This window comes from Prionailurus bengalensis, chromosome B4 (genome assembly GCF_016509475.1).
Source record: "Prionailurus bengalensis isolate Pbe53 chromosome B4, Fcat_Pben_1.1_paternal_pri, whole genome shotgun sequence".
Lineage (NCBI taxonomy): Eukaryota > Metazoa > Chordata > Mammalia > Carnivora > Felidae > Prionailurus > Prionailurus bengalensis.
In genome coordinates, this window is record NC_057358.1 from 12,113,347 (window position 1) to 12,131,192 (window position 17,846).

General features: G+C 42.5%; 1 protein-coding gene across 8 annotated transcripts in view; it reads left to right on the forward strand.

Moving 5' to 3' along the window:
* OPTN (optineurin) overlaps nucleotides 1-17,338 on the forward strand; it is a 39,266-nt gene extending 21,928 nt beyond the window's left edge. For 5 of the 8 annotated variants that reach the window (XM_043562397.1, XM_043562403.1, XM_043562400.1 and 2 more), the window contains exons 7-14: nucleotides 3,624-3,726; nucleotides 5,257-5,372; nucleotides 6,982-7,131; nucleotides 7,505-7,598; nucleotides 10,453-10,611; nucleotides 12,231-12,361; nucleotides 13,261-13,343; nucleotides 17,156-17,338. In XM_043562397.1, coding sequence (XP_043418332.1) covers nucleotides 3,624-3,726; nucleotides 5,257-5,372; nucleotides 6,982-7,131; nucleotides 7,505-7,598; nucleotides 10,453-10,611; nucleotides 12,231-12,361; nucleotides 13,261-13,343; nucleotides 17,156-17,283 — 964 coding nt within the window. In that variant the 3' untranslated portion in view covers nucleotides 17,284-17,338. Of the gene's footprint in view, nucleotides 1-3,623; nucleotides 3,727-5,256; nucleotides 5,373-6,981; nucleotides 7,132-7,504; nucleotides 7,599-10,452; nucleotides 10,612-12,230; nucleotides 12,362-13,260; nucleotides 13,344-14,064; nucleotides 14,124-17,155 lie in introns of those variants that run through there. The other 3 variants (XM_043562401.1, XM_043562404.1, XM_043562405.1) reach the window with 3 other exon arrangements.
* The last annotated feature ends 508 nt before the right edge of the window (nucleotides 17,339-17,846 follow it).

A 17,846-nucleotide genomic window follows, 5' to 3' on the forward strand; every position in this document is an offset into this window, starting at 1 on the left:
ATTTTATAGTCATGTTTACCCCTCCCATGTTCCATACATCATTCTCAGAAGTCAGGTGTAGCCAGTAATTCATCCTTATTTAGCATGATCAGCTTTCATGGTGGAAGTGGAAACTTAGGAATTTGCTAATTATACATCCTGATCGTTCATATGAGATATATATAATTCCTGCTTCCAAAATAATTACAGCCCTCTGTCTGCAGCCACAGCCCTTCAGCCTGCCCTAGGAAGTCCGGCCTGCCTTTGAGATGGCTGTTTTTAGTCTCTCCCCTTGAACACCTGTGAAGGGTCCCATTCCCAGTCGCATTGAATTTCTACTTTGTGCGCCAGCCTTCTTTCTGTATATAACAACCGGGAAGTCAGTGATAGTTACCAAGACTAATGTTCTCTAGGTGAGTGTCGGGATGATGATTTTCTCCTAGCTAAGGCAGGACTGAAACTGAGAAACCTGGTTAGCCTGCTTTGGTTTCATGCTCTATAGGAAATGATGAAAACACATTCCAAGACCTAACATGTGTTTTTCTCAAACAAGTGAGTCTTCAACTCTCTTCATTAATCATGAGAAATAAGGGTATAAACAGTCTAAAATTTATTCTGAAAATTTTTAGATTTGTGGGGAGAGAAGCCAATAGGTTTGTCTTTTTTTTCCCCATTGTTTTCCAGGATTAGTATTTCATGCAATTTTTGTTTTCTAAACAAACTTAAACTGACAGCAAGTAAGTGGGGGAAGTGTGTAGAAAGTGTAGCCCAAGAGAATCGAGAGGTAGCACAGAAATTCAGTCCAAGATGAAAATTTTCCTTGGAGAAGAATTTTCCCATGGAGCCCTGTGTCGGATGTGAATAGTGTAATGAAGGCTCATCCATCAACCCTGCATCAGCTGGCCCTTAACCCATTTATTTGGCTTGGCCTGAAAAAGTGCCCGTGCAGCCCCTTAGGTTTGGCAATTTGCATGGGTTCCAACCATTTTGATGTTTCCCTCCATGTACCCGGCTCAAATTGCTGCTGAATTTTCCCCCTGTTGTGAACACAATCTATTGACCTCCGACACTGAACGATGGAGATTTAACTGTCTTTCACCCCCCTCGTTGTCATCGCACACAGATGCTTCCGGACCTGGCTTGCCCGCTCCACCTCCAAAATTGGCTATGTTGAAATGTAGTGAGATAAGTACTCAGTGTTGATGTTATTAGACATGCACATGGAGCTCTGAGTTGAGCTCTGCTCTGTGCCTTGAACATTCTTTTTTTATACAACTTATTTTTTTTGTTTGCCTCTATGCATAATTACATTTTTAAAACTTGCTTAGTTTCCCCATGCTCTTCCCCAGCAAGGAAACCTCTCAGATGTGTTAGTAGTCTAAGAGTATTCTTGCTGCAATCTGGCCTGCTTGCTTCCCAGGTCCTGCTACATTGAACTCATCTTGGCACCTCCCTTTACTTTTGCCCTGGGGAACTCCTTCATCTCTCCTGTGTTCCATCACCTGTTTCCTGAATCTAATGCCTTTCCTATGCTTTTTTTTTTTTTTTAATTTCTTTTCAAGTCAAGCCCACCATATCTCCACTGACTTACTGAAAAAAGAATTTATCGGCAGTATATTTTCTGACACGTTCATATCTGAAAATCTCTCCTCCTGCCTTTATAATTCATGGATAGTTTGGCTAGGTATAGAATTCTGTAATCGGATATAATTTTCCGTCCACTTTTCGAAAACGTGGCTTCCTTGTGCCCTCGGTTTTGGTGTTACTGCTGAGAAACCCAGTGCCATTGTGATTCTTCATGTTTGTGGTGATGAGACTTCTCACATGCTTTGGTGGTGAACCTGTTTTTCATCTGTCTGTTCTGGACAGTCTTGGGCTCTTTCATTCTGCAGACTCATGTCCTTCAGTTCTTTAAAAATGATCTTGAGGGGCACCTGGGTGGCTCAGCCGGTTAAGCGTCCAGCTTTGGCTCAGGTCACGATCTCACGGTCCGTGGGTTCGGGCCCTGAGTCGGGCTCTGTGCTGACAGCTCAGAGCCTGGAGCCTGCTTCAGATTCTGTGTCTCCCTCTCTCTCTGCCCTTCCCCCATTCATGCTCTGTCTCTCTCTGTCTCAAAAATAAACAAACATTAAAAAAATTTTTTTAAATGATCTTGAATTCATTTAGTAATTATCTCTAACCCTCAGTTTTCTTTGTTCTCTCTTTCTAGCATCACTGTTCTTTTTGAATTGGATCTCCTGTGGTTTAACTCCTTGTTCCCTTTTTCTAGCTCTCCTTTTTTCTTCTTTCTCCTTTCTGATAGATTTGATCAACTTTCATCTTCCTTTTTTGCAGGAGAGAATCTTTTTTATTGTGTTCCATTTTTTTGGTGGTTGTAGTATTTATGTGTCTAAGGATCCTTCATCAGTGCTGTTTTTTTACTTTTTTTTTTCCCCACTGGCATATTCTGTTTTCAGTAAATTACTCTTTTCAGTTTCATATTAAGATTTCCCTTAAATGTCCAGCAGTCTTGCCTGTTTGCTCAGATTCAGCAGGATAATAGGGTATTAGAAGCTGATTGCAGCTCTGGGTCCACATCTCAGGAGATCTGGCTGGGAGGTTTTCTCGGGGAAGCCCTGTGTCAGAAACTTTAAATCTTTTCCCTTATGCTGGAGTATCCTTATGTACTCCAAGGGAGACTCTTCCAGCGTCCTACCTGGAAGGTACTTTTCTAGATGTCAAAGTCCTTGAGTAGGAAGAGGTGGCTGAGGGTCTTAGTGTTCTGTGTGTAAGTTCCCCTTACAGAAGAACCCACTTCTCTTCTCTTACTAATGTCTGAGTCCAGAAACCCTTTATTTTGTGATCTTGCAGTCCCTCTTAAGCAGGCCCCATCTTTGTCTCCAGATCCCGAGGTACCTGGTGTCGATGACTCCTGAGCCTTTTGGTTCCCACAGTGTCGATGACCTCACACTGGCTCTCCCTACTGTTGGCTTCAGACCCAGCTCTATTGGCTCAGTTCCCACTTGTAGCCGTGCCCCCCAAATCTTCTTGCTGTTATTTCCTTTCCCTTTCTCTTTGTTCTTGTACATACGTGGCTTTTTAAAAGTCATTTTGGTGGGGTTCAGGGTGGGACAAGAATTACATACATGTATTCAGTATACCATCTTTAACCAGAAATCTCTTCTTGTTTTATTTGCGCTGGGCTGGCTTTCATGTGGTTATGATTCAGTGGAGGAAGGTTGGTCCATTTGTGTGTTTTTAGGGACTTGCGACCTTTGATGGGTCCTAAAAAGGCATCCTCTCTCTGGTGAATCCTTATAAAGGGACACACACTCTTGTAACACACATGCATGACCTACGTACACACAAAAACACAGATTTTAAAAATATTTCTGCATATTACTGTTACATGAAAAGTGGCAGTGTTTTTCAGTGTTTGGGATGATTTATGCCTTTTACCCTGCCTAAACCCATCCCTTCAATCAATTCTAGCCAATTTTAGGATGAGAGCAAAACCCAAAAAAGTTAACGTAGCAAGTGCAGAGAGATTTTGAAGCCCCAGATCTCTTATCGATTTCAAACGGTGTTCTTTTAGTGCTTCTGCAACTGTTTCTCTTCTTGAAGCCACAGAGAAAGTAACTTTTCCATATTCTGCACTTTTTCAGAGTTTCATATTTTGAAAAGAAAGCCAGTGATCATGCAGAAGTTGAGACCCAGACAGAGACGAGTAAAGAAAAAGAGAAAGAAGAGGAGAAAGGCCCAGAAACCGTGGGTACTCAGGTTCTCACACTCTGTCACCCGCCCCCCGCCTCCCGAGGGCCCAAAGCATGGTATCTGAAGTCGAGTCTTGTATCGGGTTCTTCGCGTTGGAAATAGAAATAATTTTAATGTTGGATATATTCTATTTCTCTCCTATTCCATGTCCCGATTTGAAATTCATCCATAGTAAATTGTAGGGAGATGTGTTCCCATCCCAGTGATTCTAGGGAATCACGCCTCTGTCTCTTCTTGGCTGATTTCTCTCCTAACTTACTGAGTGAACAGGTCTGCTAATGGAGAAAGGAATGTTGTCCACTTTGTAATAAGATCGTTTGAGAACATGACCCGGAAACTCGAGATCGAATTAAAAGCTTTGGGTCCTACCCTCCTACTGGTTTGAATGACATAGTTTGAATGAAAAGCTTGTACAGCCAGTGTTCCGTGGCAGCTCAGAGATGTGCCCTTGGAGCCTGCCACATGGTCTTCAGCTTAGGGAAGGCTGGCGAAGCCAGGAAGTTGTGAGGGCTGCAGTTGCCCACGTGACAAGCATGGACATAAGATGCTCACCTCAGCAGATTCATTTATTCAGCAAATGTATGCGGAGTGCCTACCGTAGGCCATGGCCGGGGCTGAGTCTCCTACTTCAAGAGACTGACGACCACTTAAAACACAGAGATGAAGAGGCAGCCTGGGCGTAATCGTACTTGGTTGACCAAAATCATTTGTCAGTAATAGAGAAGTACCAAGACTTCCAAGGCAACGTAAAACTCATTGCCAGCAATTCTGCCAGAGCTGCTGAGAAAAAGGCGGTTCAGTGAAAAAAGTGAAGTAAACTGGAGACATAAATCAGCCAGGGAATATGGATGGGCCTGGGTTGCTGTCTAGATAAATTAGATTGTGCTCTGACACCACTATATTCTGTGATCCCCTGGACTGTGATCAGTATTAACTTAGTTATGATAAAGGACGAGCAGAAATTAGCAAAACCTAAAATGCCTGCGGCCTCTCTCTATGTAAAAGTCAAAACCTTAACATCTGGGAACGTTTGTGTGAATTTTGGCCCCTACAAGTCTTAAGAAGGGAGGTTCTTGGGTTGCCAAGTATCAAAGAGGAGACATTTTTCTTCCATTTAAATAAACTCCACCGATTTCTATAAGAAAAAAAATTAATTATGATAAAGTCATTATCACAAGTGCATCCGAATTGATCATTTATGTAAGAAAAACAGCATTTTGTGTATACATATATATATTTATTTATATTTATCTATTTATATTTATTAGTGCTTATACATATAAATTACACATTGTGAAATATAAACTGTTATAACTAGTAAATACAGACATATCAGGTGACAGAGTTGTATCTAAAACGTTTCTTTTCATGTACAGTATTTGGGGTGTTCATTGTCCAAAGTTTAATCAATTGACCCATCAGTCTTAGTTGGACACTAATGCTTCACACTGTTTTCTCACAAAGAGGTTCATTTGATCTCTGATATGAATTGCATGTGCGTGCTTGGGATTTTCTGTGTGACAGGTTGGAAGCGAAGTGGAGACGTTGAACCTTCAGGTGACCACCCTATTTAAGGAACTTCAAGAGGCTCATACAAAACTCAGTGAAGCTGAGCTAATGAAGAAGAGACTTCAAGAGAAGTAAGAGCGAGGGATGAATTTTTTCTTCTTCTTCGGAAAGTGTACATTTTTACAAAATACCGTGTAAAAACATGGTTTCGCTACTGTGTTACTGAAAGAAAAATAGAAACCTAATTAAAATCTGAATTTGGAAAACACGAATGTTGAGGTGAATGCACAGGTTCACGTGAAATACTTGTACTAAAATGTGGGGGGCGGGGGGCCGGGGAAATCTGATGCAGCTGTTTGCGGGTGTCAGTGAAATGCACTAGCCTCTGTGAGGACCTGTAAAAAAGCAGTAAGCCAGATGTCCCGTGACCTTCCTGAGTCAACAGCGTTGATGCAAGGACACATAAATGAAAGCTGCAAAGAGCAAAAAGAACTGGAATGAGATTTATTGAGGAAAAGAAAATCATTTTCAATCAGTTATGAAGGCTACTATTTACACTGAGAACTTTGCATGTGCTTGTTTTTCTTGATGTAACGAGTTACCCAGAATTTAGAAGAGCGAAGGTTATGTGGTTCTTTGGGGTTGGCTGGCAAGCATATTCCCGGCACGGTGTAGGAGCGTATGTTGCCTGGGAGTTAAATTTACCGAGGCTAAACAGTATTCTGGTAATCTGGCTCAGCATGGTAGCGAAAGCTAGGGACTTTGGACGAACTGACCTCGTTGCAATGTGGATCTACAATTCATTTGTGGTATTAGCTTGGGCAAGTTGGTTATTTAACCTCTCTGAGCCCTAGTTTTATCATTTGTAAAATGTGTGTCATTATCCCTACTTCGTAACGTGTTGAGATGTTTGACACGCTTGGCGTTAATGCCTTGCATATGGCCACTGTAGTTTCATATTTACTATGATTATACTGAAATTCTCTTTCTGATCTTTAAGAGGGCTTAGGACATTTTCTCTTCCCTTATTAAATCTTTGTCATGGGGCCCCTGGGTGGCTCAGTCAATTAAGGATCCAAATTCAGCTCAGGTCATGACCTCACAGTTCGTGAGTTCAAGCCCCATGTCAGGCTCTGTGCTCACAGCTCAGAGCCTGGAGCCTGCTTCTGATTCTGTGTCTCCCCCTCTCTCTGCCCCTCCCCCACTCATGCTCTGTCTCTCTCTGTCTCAAAAATAAACACTAAAAAAAAAAAAAAAAACTTTGTCAGAAGTCATAGTCTTTGTGCTTAACAAAACCCATAACTTTTTAAAATATTGACAATATCCATGGATCAGTATGCGAAAAGTACCTTTAGCCAATTACTATTTTGGTCTGTGTCTGAAGAACAAAAATATGTTTTTACATGACTACATAAGGCAGTTTTTACATGACTGCATAAGGCTCGTGTGGTCTTAGATCTGTACTTTTTTACATTAGGCATACGGATTCTGAAATATGTAAATTTATTTTCCAAGAAAAGATCTGTAATTTTTTTAATGTTTAGTCATGAGGGTTTAGAAATACTGCCTGTTTCTAGTAAAGAAGCAAGGAGGATAAAGTATTTTAGTTTGCATTGCTAAATACTCCTTGAAAAATGCAATCCTAAATTTCTTTGTATTTGCTACATAGTCTTGGGATTTAAGAGCCACTGAGAAATGAGGGAGCGTCGTTCATCCTCATGAAATATCGATCTTTCTTAGATGTCAGGCCCTTGAAAGGAAGAATTCTGCAACCCCATCAGAGCTGAATGAAAAGCAGGAGCTTGTTTATAACAACAAAAAGTTGGAACTACAAGTGGAAAGCATGCGATCAGAAATCAAAATGGAGCAAGCTAAAACTGAAGATGAAAAGTGAGTAGCCACGACCAAATGACTACTTGCTGGAAGAAAATAGGAGAGCACTTTTATCAGATTGGAAATAGGATTTGAGAATACATTAAAAGATTTTCTCTTTTATGTATCTGAAGGAGCACAGGAGATGTTTCTGAGGAGATAACATTTGTTTTATTATAACAGAATTATTAACGTGACTTGTAATCAATCTCGATTTTTTTTTTTTAAAGATTGTTTTATTTGAGAGTAAGAAAATGCTAGCAGGTGGTGGGATGGCAAAGGTAGGAGAGAAGAATTTGCTAGTTGAGTGTTCAGAAGGGGGTTGGAAAGCAAGACTAAGTTTTTCTGATATCTCCCCCAAGATACCATTTCTTACTGTCTTTTTCAATAGGTCCAAGGTAGCCACTCTCCAGGTGACACATAACAAGCTTCTTCAAGAATACAATAATTCATTGAAAACGATCGAGGAACTAAAAAGGAAAGAGGTACTCATAGAAGAAAATTACTTCCGTAGCCTCATAATAAAAAGAAACTGTTAAACATTTTTATATGTAAAGTAGTTGTCAATCCTTAACTAAGTCTGGTTTCAAAGGGTGCCCTTCATTTTATCATTGATTTCTCGTGTCCGAGTGCATGTGAGTTCCGGTGTTCTACCTATGTGTAACGTGCTTCGCGTGCAGGGATGGTGCTGATTCCTACAGTCGGGGAGTAAGCTTTTAGGATTTCTAACAGCGGGTGGGTCTGTAGGACAGCTACCAGCATGGGCTCCCACGTGAGCAGGGCGCGGTGAGACCACTGGCTGCCCCTGGAGGGGTCGTGCCCGTTGAGCTATCATGGGGCTAGCTTGCTACTGTCAGTGACCTTGAGACCCTGGACTCACCAGACTGCAACTTCCATTAGTATAATGCCACCATGATATGGCAGTTTAAACATGGGTAGATATGTGAGGTGATGGATGTTAATTAACCTGGTTGGGGGAACCCTGTCATGCTGTATACATCTGTCAAATTGCCACATTCTTCACTTTAAATATCTTACAGTTTTATTTGTCAGTTTTACTTGAAGAAAGCTGGGATAAATAAGTAAAGATCATGGAAGCTCTGAATTTGAGTTTATATGCTTATAAATGTACTCTTTGTTTTTCATTTTTCTTAAGAGAATATTGTTCCTAAGACTTAGTAAATTTTTTTTGATTATTTATTTTTTAATGTTTGTTAATTTATTTTTTGAGAGAGAGATAGTGAGCAGTGGGGGGCCAGAGAAAGAAGGAGACAGAATCCCAAGCAGGCTTCATGCTGTCAGTGCAGAGCCCAACGTAGGGCTCAAACTCACGAACCGTGAGATCATGACCTGAGCCGAAATCGAGAGCGAATACTTAGCTGACTGAGCCACCCAGGTGCCCCTATGTATTTATTTTTAATTAAAGTATAGTTGCAATATTATGTCAGATCAGTTTTCATAGTGATTTGATATTTACACACATTTTGAAATGCTCATAATTGTAGTTACCATCTGTCACCATACAAAGTTATCATGATAGTATTGACCGTACAGTTGACCCTTGAACAAAAGGGGTTTGCGCGGGTCCACTTAATGTGCAGCTTTTTTATTTCTTTTTAAAATTTTTTAAAAAATGTTTATTTTTGAGAGAGCGCAAGCAGGGGAGGGACAAAGAAAGAGGGACAGAGGATCTGAAGCGGGCTCTGTGCTGACAGCAGCAAGCCCGATGTGGGGCTCAGACTCACAAACCACGAGATCGTGACCTGAGCTGAAGTTGGACACTCAACCAACTGAGCCACCCAGGTGCCCCCTAATATGCAGATTTTTTGAAGTATAGTACTATAAATGTATTTTTTTCTTTATGACTTTCCTAATAACGTTTTCTTTTCTCTAGCTCACTTTATTGTCAGAATATAGCATATAACTCATATAACACACAAAGTATGTGTTAACCAACTAAATTATCAGTAAGGCTTCCAGTCAACCATAGACTATTACTAATTAAATTTCTGGGGAGTCAAAAGTTATGTGTAAATTTGTGACTATGCAGGAGTAAGTACCTCTAACCCCCGTGTTGTTCTAACCCCAACTGTATCCCCTACGCTGTACTGTGCTTTCCCTTGGCTTATATTTTATAACTAGAAGTTTGTACCTCTTGACCCCCTTCACCTATCTCGCCCATCCCCCATCTCCCTCTCCTCTGGCAACCACCAGTTTGTTCTCTGTATTTATGAGTTTGTTTCTGTTTTGTTTGTGCATTTGTTTTGCTTTTTAGATGCCACACGTAAGTGAAATCATATGGTATTTGTTTCTCTGACTTACTTCACTTAGTGGAATACCCTCTTGGTCCATCCATATTGTCACAAATGGCAACATTTCAGTCTTTTTATGGCTGACTAATACTCCATTGTGTATATACATATATACACATCACTTCTTTGATGGACCCTTGGGTTGCTTCCGTATCTTGGCTACTGTAAATAATGCTGTAGTAAACATAGGAGTAGATATATCTTTTTGAATTAGTATTTTCATTTTCTTTGGATATATACACAGAAGTGGAATTGCTGAATCATACAGTAGTTCTATTTTTAATTTTTTGAGGAAACTCCCTACTGTTTTCCAAAGTGGCTGCACCAGTTTACGTTTCCACCAACAGCGCACAAGGGTTCCCCTTTGTCCACATCCTCACCAACATTTGTTCTTTCTTGTCTTTTTTGATACTGGCCATTCTGACAGGTGTGATGGGATAAATTTTTAACTTAAACAAGTTTCTTTTCCACTGACTTCACCAAGTAAGAGTAACATTAGTGGGAAAAATAACAGTAGCAGTGAGTTACAGCGTCACTGAGATCAAGGTTTGTTATTATTTCCCTTATTTTAGTGGGGGTTTTTTCATTGTTTTAAATTACGAAATTATAATTTGTGGGGTGCCTCGGTGGCTCAGCTGGTTAAGCATCTGACTCTTGATTTCGGCTCAGGTCATGATCTCACGGTTCGTGAGTTCAAGCTCCACATCAAGTTCTGTGCTGACAGTGTGGACCGTGCTTGGGATTCTGTCTCTCTCTCTCTCTCTGCCCCTCCCCTGCTCACGCTGTGTGTATGTGTGTGTGTGTGTGTGTGTGTGTGTGTGTGTCTCTCAAAAAAAAAAAAAAGAAAGAAATTATCATTTGCAAGCTGTGAGTTAAATGAATACAACTTTCTGAGCACGTTACCGTTGCCAATGAACAGAACAGTTCAGAGCCTGTCATTTAAAAACAGACAAAACTTCCTTTAATATTTTACTACAGCAGGTTGGATTATATCACAACCATTCTAGAATACACTTGTCTCTTGCAGTCAGAAAAAGTGGATAAGGTGGTACTACAAGAACTAAGTGAGAAACTGGCGCTGGCAGAGAAGGCGCTGGCTTCCAAGCAGCTTCAGATGGACGAGATGAAGCAGACCATCGCGAAGCAGGAGGAGGACCTGGAGACCATGACTGTCCTGAGGGCTCAGGTGAGCCGCGTCGCGACGGAGCTCAGTGGCGCCAACCCCGGTTGTGGTCTCAAATGGGAAGGCGATGGTGTTTCAGATATATTTTTGGATTTTATATTCCTTCCACCGACATATTTTGTTTAAATTTTACTGAAGCACATCACGTGTGGAAAATGCACCAGACCGTCCAGTGAAACCATAAAATGTGAGGGGGAAAAACCTGCTTTTATTAGAGTAATGGGCATTTCTCTATTAAGTAGCCCATTTTTACTTTGTAACTTTGTAACAGTGAAGAGATTGCTATCGTGGCATAATGTTTACGTTTCTAAGTAAGAAATTACTCTCCGATTTAGCGGCTAAAACAATGACAGGCATTCGTTACTTCGCAGCATTTCTGTGGGTCGGGCCTCCAGGAATAGGTTAGCAGGGTGATTCCGGCTCAGGGCCCCTCGTGAGGCTACGCTCAGGATGGACTAGAAGACCCGTTTCCAAGCCGGCTCGCTCCCATGGCTGTGGGCGAGAGGCCTCAGTGCCTCACCCCTCGGGCCTCTCCACGGGCTGGCTTGCGCACCCCCGTGACATGGGAGCTGGCTTCCCCCACTGCAGGTCACCCCGGAGAGAATGAGGCGGAAGCCACAGTGTCTTTCGTGACCTAGGCTCAGAGGCCACGCGCCGTCCTTCCTGCGCTACCCTAGTGCTTACGTGGGTTGGCCCTGTTCATTGTGGGAGGGCACCACGTAAGGGTGTGAATACCAACAGTTGAGGGTCCCTGGAGCCATGGTGGAGGCTGGCTACTACCGTGGGAAGCGGCGTTGGGGCTTCAGTCTCGGTTCAAGTGCTGGTATGACACTTACCAAGATTAAGAGCTATTAAACTTGTAGAATGAGCATAGCAAGGCTACATTCCCAGGATTTTTGAGAAGGTGCAATAAGAGAGGAATGTAGGCACCCAACAGAGGACTTTGTGCATGTTTGGCCTCAATAAATACCAGCTATTTACTATTACCATTTAGAATTTAACTTAAGGAAAGCCTTCATAAACATACCTGACAGAGTAAATAAACCATGTGCTGTATTAAGCTAACCCTGAATATTATTTTTTTCAAAAGATCAGAGAATTTTGGGGTGCCTGGGTGGCTCAGTCGGTTAAGCATCTGACTTCAGCTCAGGTCTAGATCTCGTGGTTCATGGGTTCGAGCCCCATACAGGCTGTGGGCTGACAGCTCAGAGCCTAAAAGCCTGCTTCGGATTCTGTGTCTCCCTCTCTGTCTCTGCTCCTCCCCCGCGCTCGCTCACTCTCTCTCTCTCTCTCTCTCTCTCTCAAAAGTAAAAATTTAAAAAATTAAAAAAAAAAATCAGAGAATTTTACTGAATGAATGGTACGTGCGGTGTTTAAACCACCTACCTTGGTGTCATTGCCGAGTTCTAATTGTCTAAAGTGCACACACACACAGCTTGTCTTCTGTCAGAAGGTGGTTGGAAGGTCACGGTCACCACCCTGGTTTCTAGCAGGAAGATGCACCTTTGACTTACAAGGTGCATCCCAGGAGGCAGCACCCATTCTGCGCCCTGTCCCCAGGTGACTGTGGAGCATCCAAATCCATCCAGGCAGTAACTTCTGTGTCTTTTACCTTCTTCCAGATGGAAGTTTACTGTTCTGACTTTCATGCTGAAAGAGCAGCAAGAGAGAAAATACACGAAGAAAAGGAGCAGCTGGCATTGCAGCTGGCAATTCTGCTGAAAGAGAATAACGTTTTTGAAGATGGAGGCAGGTGAGGGGAGGGAGGGCTCAGGCCACACACCCGGAGCCCGGGGCGCGGGTGGAGGGCAGGCGGTGGTCAGAGGTGCTTCTTCAGTCGAGCTGCAGGAAGTACTCTGGGCTCACTTCACTTGGTTGCATCCCCGACACTCAGCCTGACTTACACAAGGCCTGGTTGCGTCTCGCGGGAACCTGAGGTGTTCTTTGCTTTCAGGCCTTGTGTGTTCCCAGGTTCTAGCCTGCTGCTGTCGGGGGTCAATATTCTTAACGCTTTAAACAATTCTGTAATATGTTTGCAGGGCGCCTGGGTGGCCAGTCCGTTAAGCGTCCAGCTCTTGATTTCTGCTCAGGTCATGATCTCACGGTTGTGAGATCGAGCCCCATGTTGGGCTTGCACTGGGCATGGAACCTACCCGGGATTCTCTCTCTGCCTCTACCCTGCCCTATTGCGCTCACTCGTGCTCTCTCTCTCTCTCTCTCTCTCTCTGTTTCTCTCTAAAAAGGAAAAAAAAATCACTAGGTCTCGTTCTGCAGCTTGTTTTATGAAACACTGTGATTTTGGACTCTGGGTGTGTGTGTGTGTGTGTGTGCGCGCGCGCAGATTTATTTCAATCTCTTGAATTGCCCTATAGTGTCTTCTTTTAGAAATATGCCCCTTTTTTCTAATCCATTTCCTTATCCAGAGACAGTTTGGTTATTTACTGATTTTTTTATCTTAATTGTTATTTTCTTTTACTACACTGTGCTACTACCAATAATATTTCAAACTCAAGTTAACCCTTAAGTTCTGGTTTTTATGAAACTTGCATTTTTTTTCAGCTCTCTCCCCCCCATATTGCTCTTGAATGTCTGCTTAATGTTGTCATATTTCAGGGCTTTAAAACATCACTATAGTGTCGCTTTTCATCCCAGTAGGCAGTCCTTGATGGAGATGCAGAGCCGTCATGGGGCAAGAACAAGTGACCCTGACCAGCAGGCCTACCTCGCTCAGAGAGGTGAGTCCCGTGTGATTGTTGGTTTTCAGGGCTCCAGGGGATAACTATTCTATGAAGAGAACACTTGAAGACAATTTCACTACATTCTACAAAATGAATTTCAGATCAGACTGTGAAAAATGTAGCACCCCGCAGTCTTATTTTCACAGTACCCTAATTCTCCATCCATTACAGACTGACTCCAGACACCAGACTCTCTTCGTGCTGGCAGTTAAGGCCTGGCATAGCCTAACTTTTAACCTTCTCCCCCTCCAATTCCCTACAGCTGTTAGCCAACAGAATCGCTCCCTGTTCCTTGAACTCGTCATAGGCTTGCATACCCGCATATACTTCCCTATGTGGCATCCTTCCCTCACACACGTCCCTGTCCCCCTCCTGTCTCTTCCCAGTGACCCCTACCCCGTCTGCAAAACCCATTTCAAATACTAGCCCTGTGATTCTAGCAGAATGTAACCTCTCCCTCCTGAATTTCCAAAGTACTCTGTTCCTCTTATAGGACTCATCTGCTATGTTATAATTATCGATGTGTTCTAAATATGCATCTAGGCGTTGTATTAAATAAGCTGTCCCAGAACTTGAATCTTCGCCCATTACTTGGTGTTATGCACATAATAATGTTAGCATCTACTGAGTTTACTGTGCGTAGACACTGTCCTGATCACTTCATACACGTTATTTCCTGTGATCCTCACAAAATTTCATGAGTTATATATTTTCACAGTTCTCCAGAAGACAAGGTTAAACAACCCAGGATCACAAGGTTAGTTAGGGGCTGAACTGGACACGGAAAACCCAAGATTATCTGACTCTTAACCACTACACGCTACCGCATGTAATAAGTTGTCATCTAATTATGTGCCACATCCAGATTTTAGTTGCCTGAGTGAAATCAGTCTTGACACTTACTAACAGTGCTGTGTTTATTACCTGGTTTTAATACACTGTAGTAATGTTTTGTAATGTATAATAAATCCCTGTGTTGTAGTACATCACTGAAAGGGAAGTAGTATCCTGGAGTCTAGATAAGAAAAAAAAAGAATTCAAAGGATTGAAGACTGACAGAGCTGCCACTAAAAAGAATCTGGGTTTAGGATGCCATCCCAAATTTCACATAAAACTGGCTTTTTAACATTTTTTTAATGGTGGACCAGTCTGAGTCCCTTCCGTATACCAACCGATTACTGAAACATCACAGTGTCAGCAGCAGCAAGGAAGCAAGCAGGATGTATCGTCACCTGTTCAATCTTGGGGAAATTTCTCTGAGTATCCCTTTCGCCTTCCTTCTTCCCCTGTCCCCCCACCAAAGTTCTTTCATAGGAAAAAAATAAGTTAAAGTAATGTTAGGGGCACCTGGGTGGCTCTGTCAGTTAAGCCTCCGACTTCGGCTCAGGTCACGATCTCGTGGTTTGTGAATTTGAGCCCCGCGTCGGGCTCTGTGCTGACAGCTCCCAGCCTGGAGCCTGCTTCGGATTCTGTGTCTCCCCGTCTCTCGGCCCCTCCCCTGCTCATGCTCTGTCTCTCTCTGTCTCTCAATAATAAATAAATGTTAAAAAAAATTTTTTTTAAGTAACGTTAGAGGTAGTAACTCAGGTTAAAAATCAACCGCATTCATTGGGCATACGTGGAGGTAGCACACAGACTGACATGAACACTAGCCTCAGGCATGTTGAGCGTTGTAGGGTAAAGCTGTGTTCTTCTGTCAGACCTGCGTCTACACTTGAGCACCACCAGACATTTTCTCTAACCTGATTTAAATATCCCAGGAACACCCATCTACCTCTGATATCAAAAGTGCGACATTGTCTTGGGTCCAAAAGGACAGTCTCTTGCGTCTGGATTTCTTAGAGGAAGATTTTCCTTGGTCATAATTAAATAAGGCAAATGCCTGTTTATGTTAAAAAAAAAATAACAAAAACAGACATTCTTTGACTTACAATCCAAAACTCATCACAAAGTACATGTTTGTTCATGATTTTCCTACTAAGCTTCTTGTCTTTCACAAAGTAATATTCCACAGACTGTCTTCAGATTTTGATCTTAGTTTTTTAGCTTCGTAACAAAGCTGCCTTAGACAGTAGCCCCTGTTCACTCTCTTTCATCATTGTGGTCACCCGTGGCCAGCAAAGCATCTGCCCTGGTCTGGGACACTCAGCTGAGCACGAGGGAAGAAATAGGTACAGGCATGGTCAGGTCTGAAGCAGCTGATGGTCTGGTTGGAGAGACAGGATGTGCGCATAAGAAGATGGACTCATAAAACCAGATACGATTTAAGTAATAGAGATAATGCTACTTAAGGTCAGAGGGAAGGATGATCCCTGAGGGCCAGGGCAGCTGAGAAAGGCCTTGAAAAGGCCCGACTTTAAGCTTGACCTTAAAGCTAGGATTTCAGTCAGTACGGTATGAGAATAAAAGGTCAAAGACAAAGGAGTGTGATGGGTTAACAATGAAAAACAAAGTTTACTTTATAGCAAAGAGCAGGAAGGTAGAGGGAACCCGTTAACCACCTCATACGACGGCTCAAGTCTGAGTCTCGAAACCTAGACCAGGACGAAAGGAAAGACAAAGATGGATGAAATAAAGTTTAAGATGAAGAATCAACAGTCCCCGATAAGTGGCCTATTGCCCTCCAGAGCAGGGTTTAGCAAACTGCAGCCCACACAAAAAGTTTACTGACTCCTGATCTAGGACCGTGAGATCACTGGAAAGATCCATGCTTCTAGAAATCACAGCTTGCGATCAGTATTTCTGTGCAATGGTGTTTCTGAAGTTCACTGAACACAGACTGTCTACCATAGTCTCCATTATTCAGTTCAAATAATTGAATTGAATTGAATTGAATTGAAGGTTAAAGGTTACCTCCATGATCAGCCTCCAAAGCAAACACTGGGCGCCGACTGCAAGTTCTGAGACCAAAATGGTTTGCACTGGTCCAGAAAGGTCAGATCAAGGAGATGCCCTGGTAGCCAAAAGTCGTTTCCAACATCGATTAGTTTGCATGTGGGACCTTCTTAGAGTCAAGGCTTATTTCAAGCATTCTTTAATTTAGACTTGAACCTTGGGCCAGCTCTAAAATTGGACAGAATGACACAACGCATACTTCCCTTCTTTCTCCCCACTCACTTTGCCTGGGCAGCCCTTACATATCCGTAAAACTCCTCCCGGGTGCTGTGGGTCTCATGAGGCGGCCTTTCTGCACAGAGCAGTCTGAGCCTGGTGCCTTTCCCATCCTCCCGCTAACCTGCCTCACGTGGCACAGTGTGGCCCTTCCCTCACACACACCCACTGTCGCTTTTCTCTCCTGAAGTCCCCTTCGTCTCTGTACCCCTCTCTTCCACCTCCCAGGTGCTCAGATGCATGGGCGGAATGAACATGGTTATTATCTCTGCTTCTGAGAGGGTTCATACTGTTCTAGGAAACCTCTCTGTGTGCCACTCGCTATTTTCTCCATCTTCTCTCCTCTTGAGCTCATATCCTTATGTATCCTGTTTCTTTTCTCAAATATTCCTGTTTGTATTAGAACTTGTCTTGTTCTGTACCTAGAACTGAAACCACGTATTTTCACATACTAAAAACCTGGACTAGAGCCCAAAACCTACAGCAGTGGGATAGCAGGTACCATGTGGGCACATTTTCTGTGTGTGTGTAGATTGCTTAAGTTAAAGACCCCCCAAAAAACCTGTATTCCCTCCCCATTGGGTACCAATTGCCAAGTTTAATGGATGTTAAAATTAATTGTTATTAAAATCAAACAAACAAAGCCACCTGCAACATGGAAGAAATGGAATAGCGTTTCATTCAATGCTTGTTCTCAGGAGATGAGGATACCAACTGGAGGCAGCAGCAACAGCGGAATATTCCAATTCATTCGTGCCCCAAATGTGGAGAAGTTCTGCCTGACATAGACACGCTACAGATCCATGTTATGGACTGCATCATTTAAGTGTTCACACCCACTTCCCCCAAACTGTTGGTAAATATCAGATTTTTTCCTCCAAGAGTTGTGCTTCTGTGTTGTTTGTTTTCACTCAGACATTTTGCCTCATTGTGCTTATTTTAGGAGGAAGAAAATCAATATGCCCTAAGTAGGACATTTTTTTTGTGGATTTCCTTAGAATCCTTAACGTGCCACTCTTGTGATAGATTCTTTATTTTTGAGGGGGTTCCGTGTATGTGAGCTGAACTGTTCATGCAGTTAATAAGTGTGTGACATCATGGGACAGGGTAAATATAACCAATGGAAGAGGCCTCACAGATGAACATTGAGAACCTTTTAAGGAGGCAGGAAAAATGAAGTGGCTACAGATTTCATCAAGAAAAGTCATCTTTGGAGGTTTTTTAAAATAAATTGTTATTTTTCTTGATTTAAGACACATTTATATGGGGTTGTGTGTATGTTGTAGTTTTATTGCAGCCACAGTAATTGTACCAAAGGTGATATGGCTCTTTTCATATGAGCACTGTGGGCTCTTACTTGATCATCCAGACAAGTGACAATATATCAGT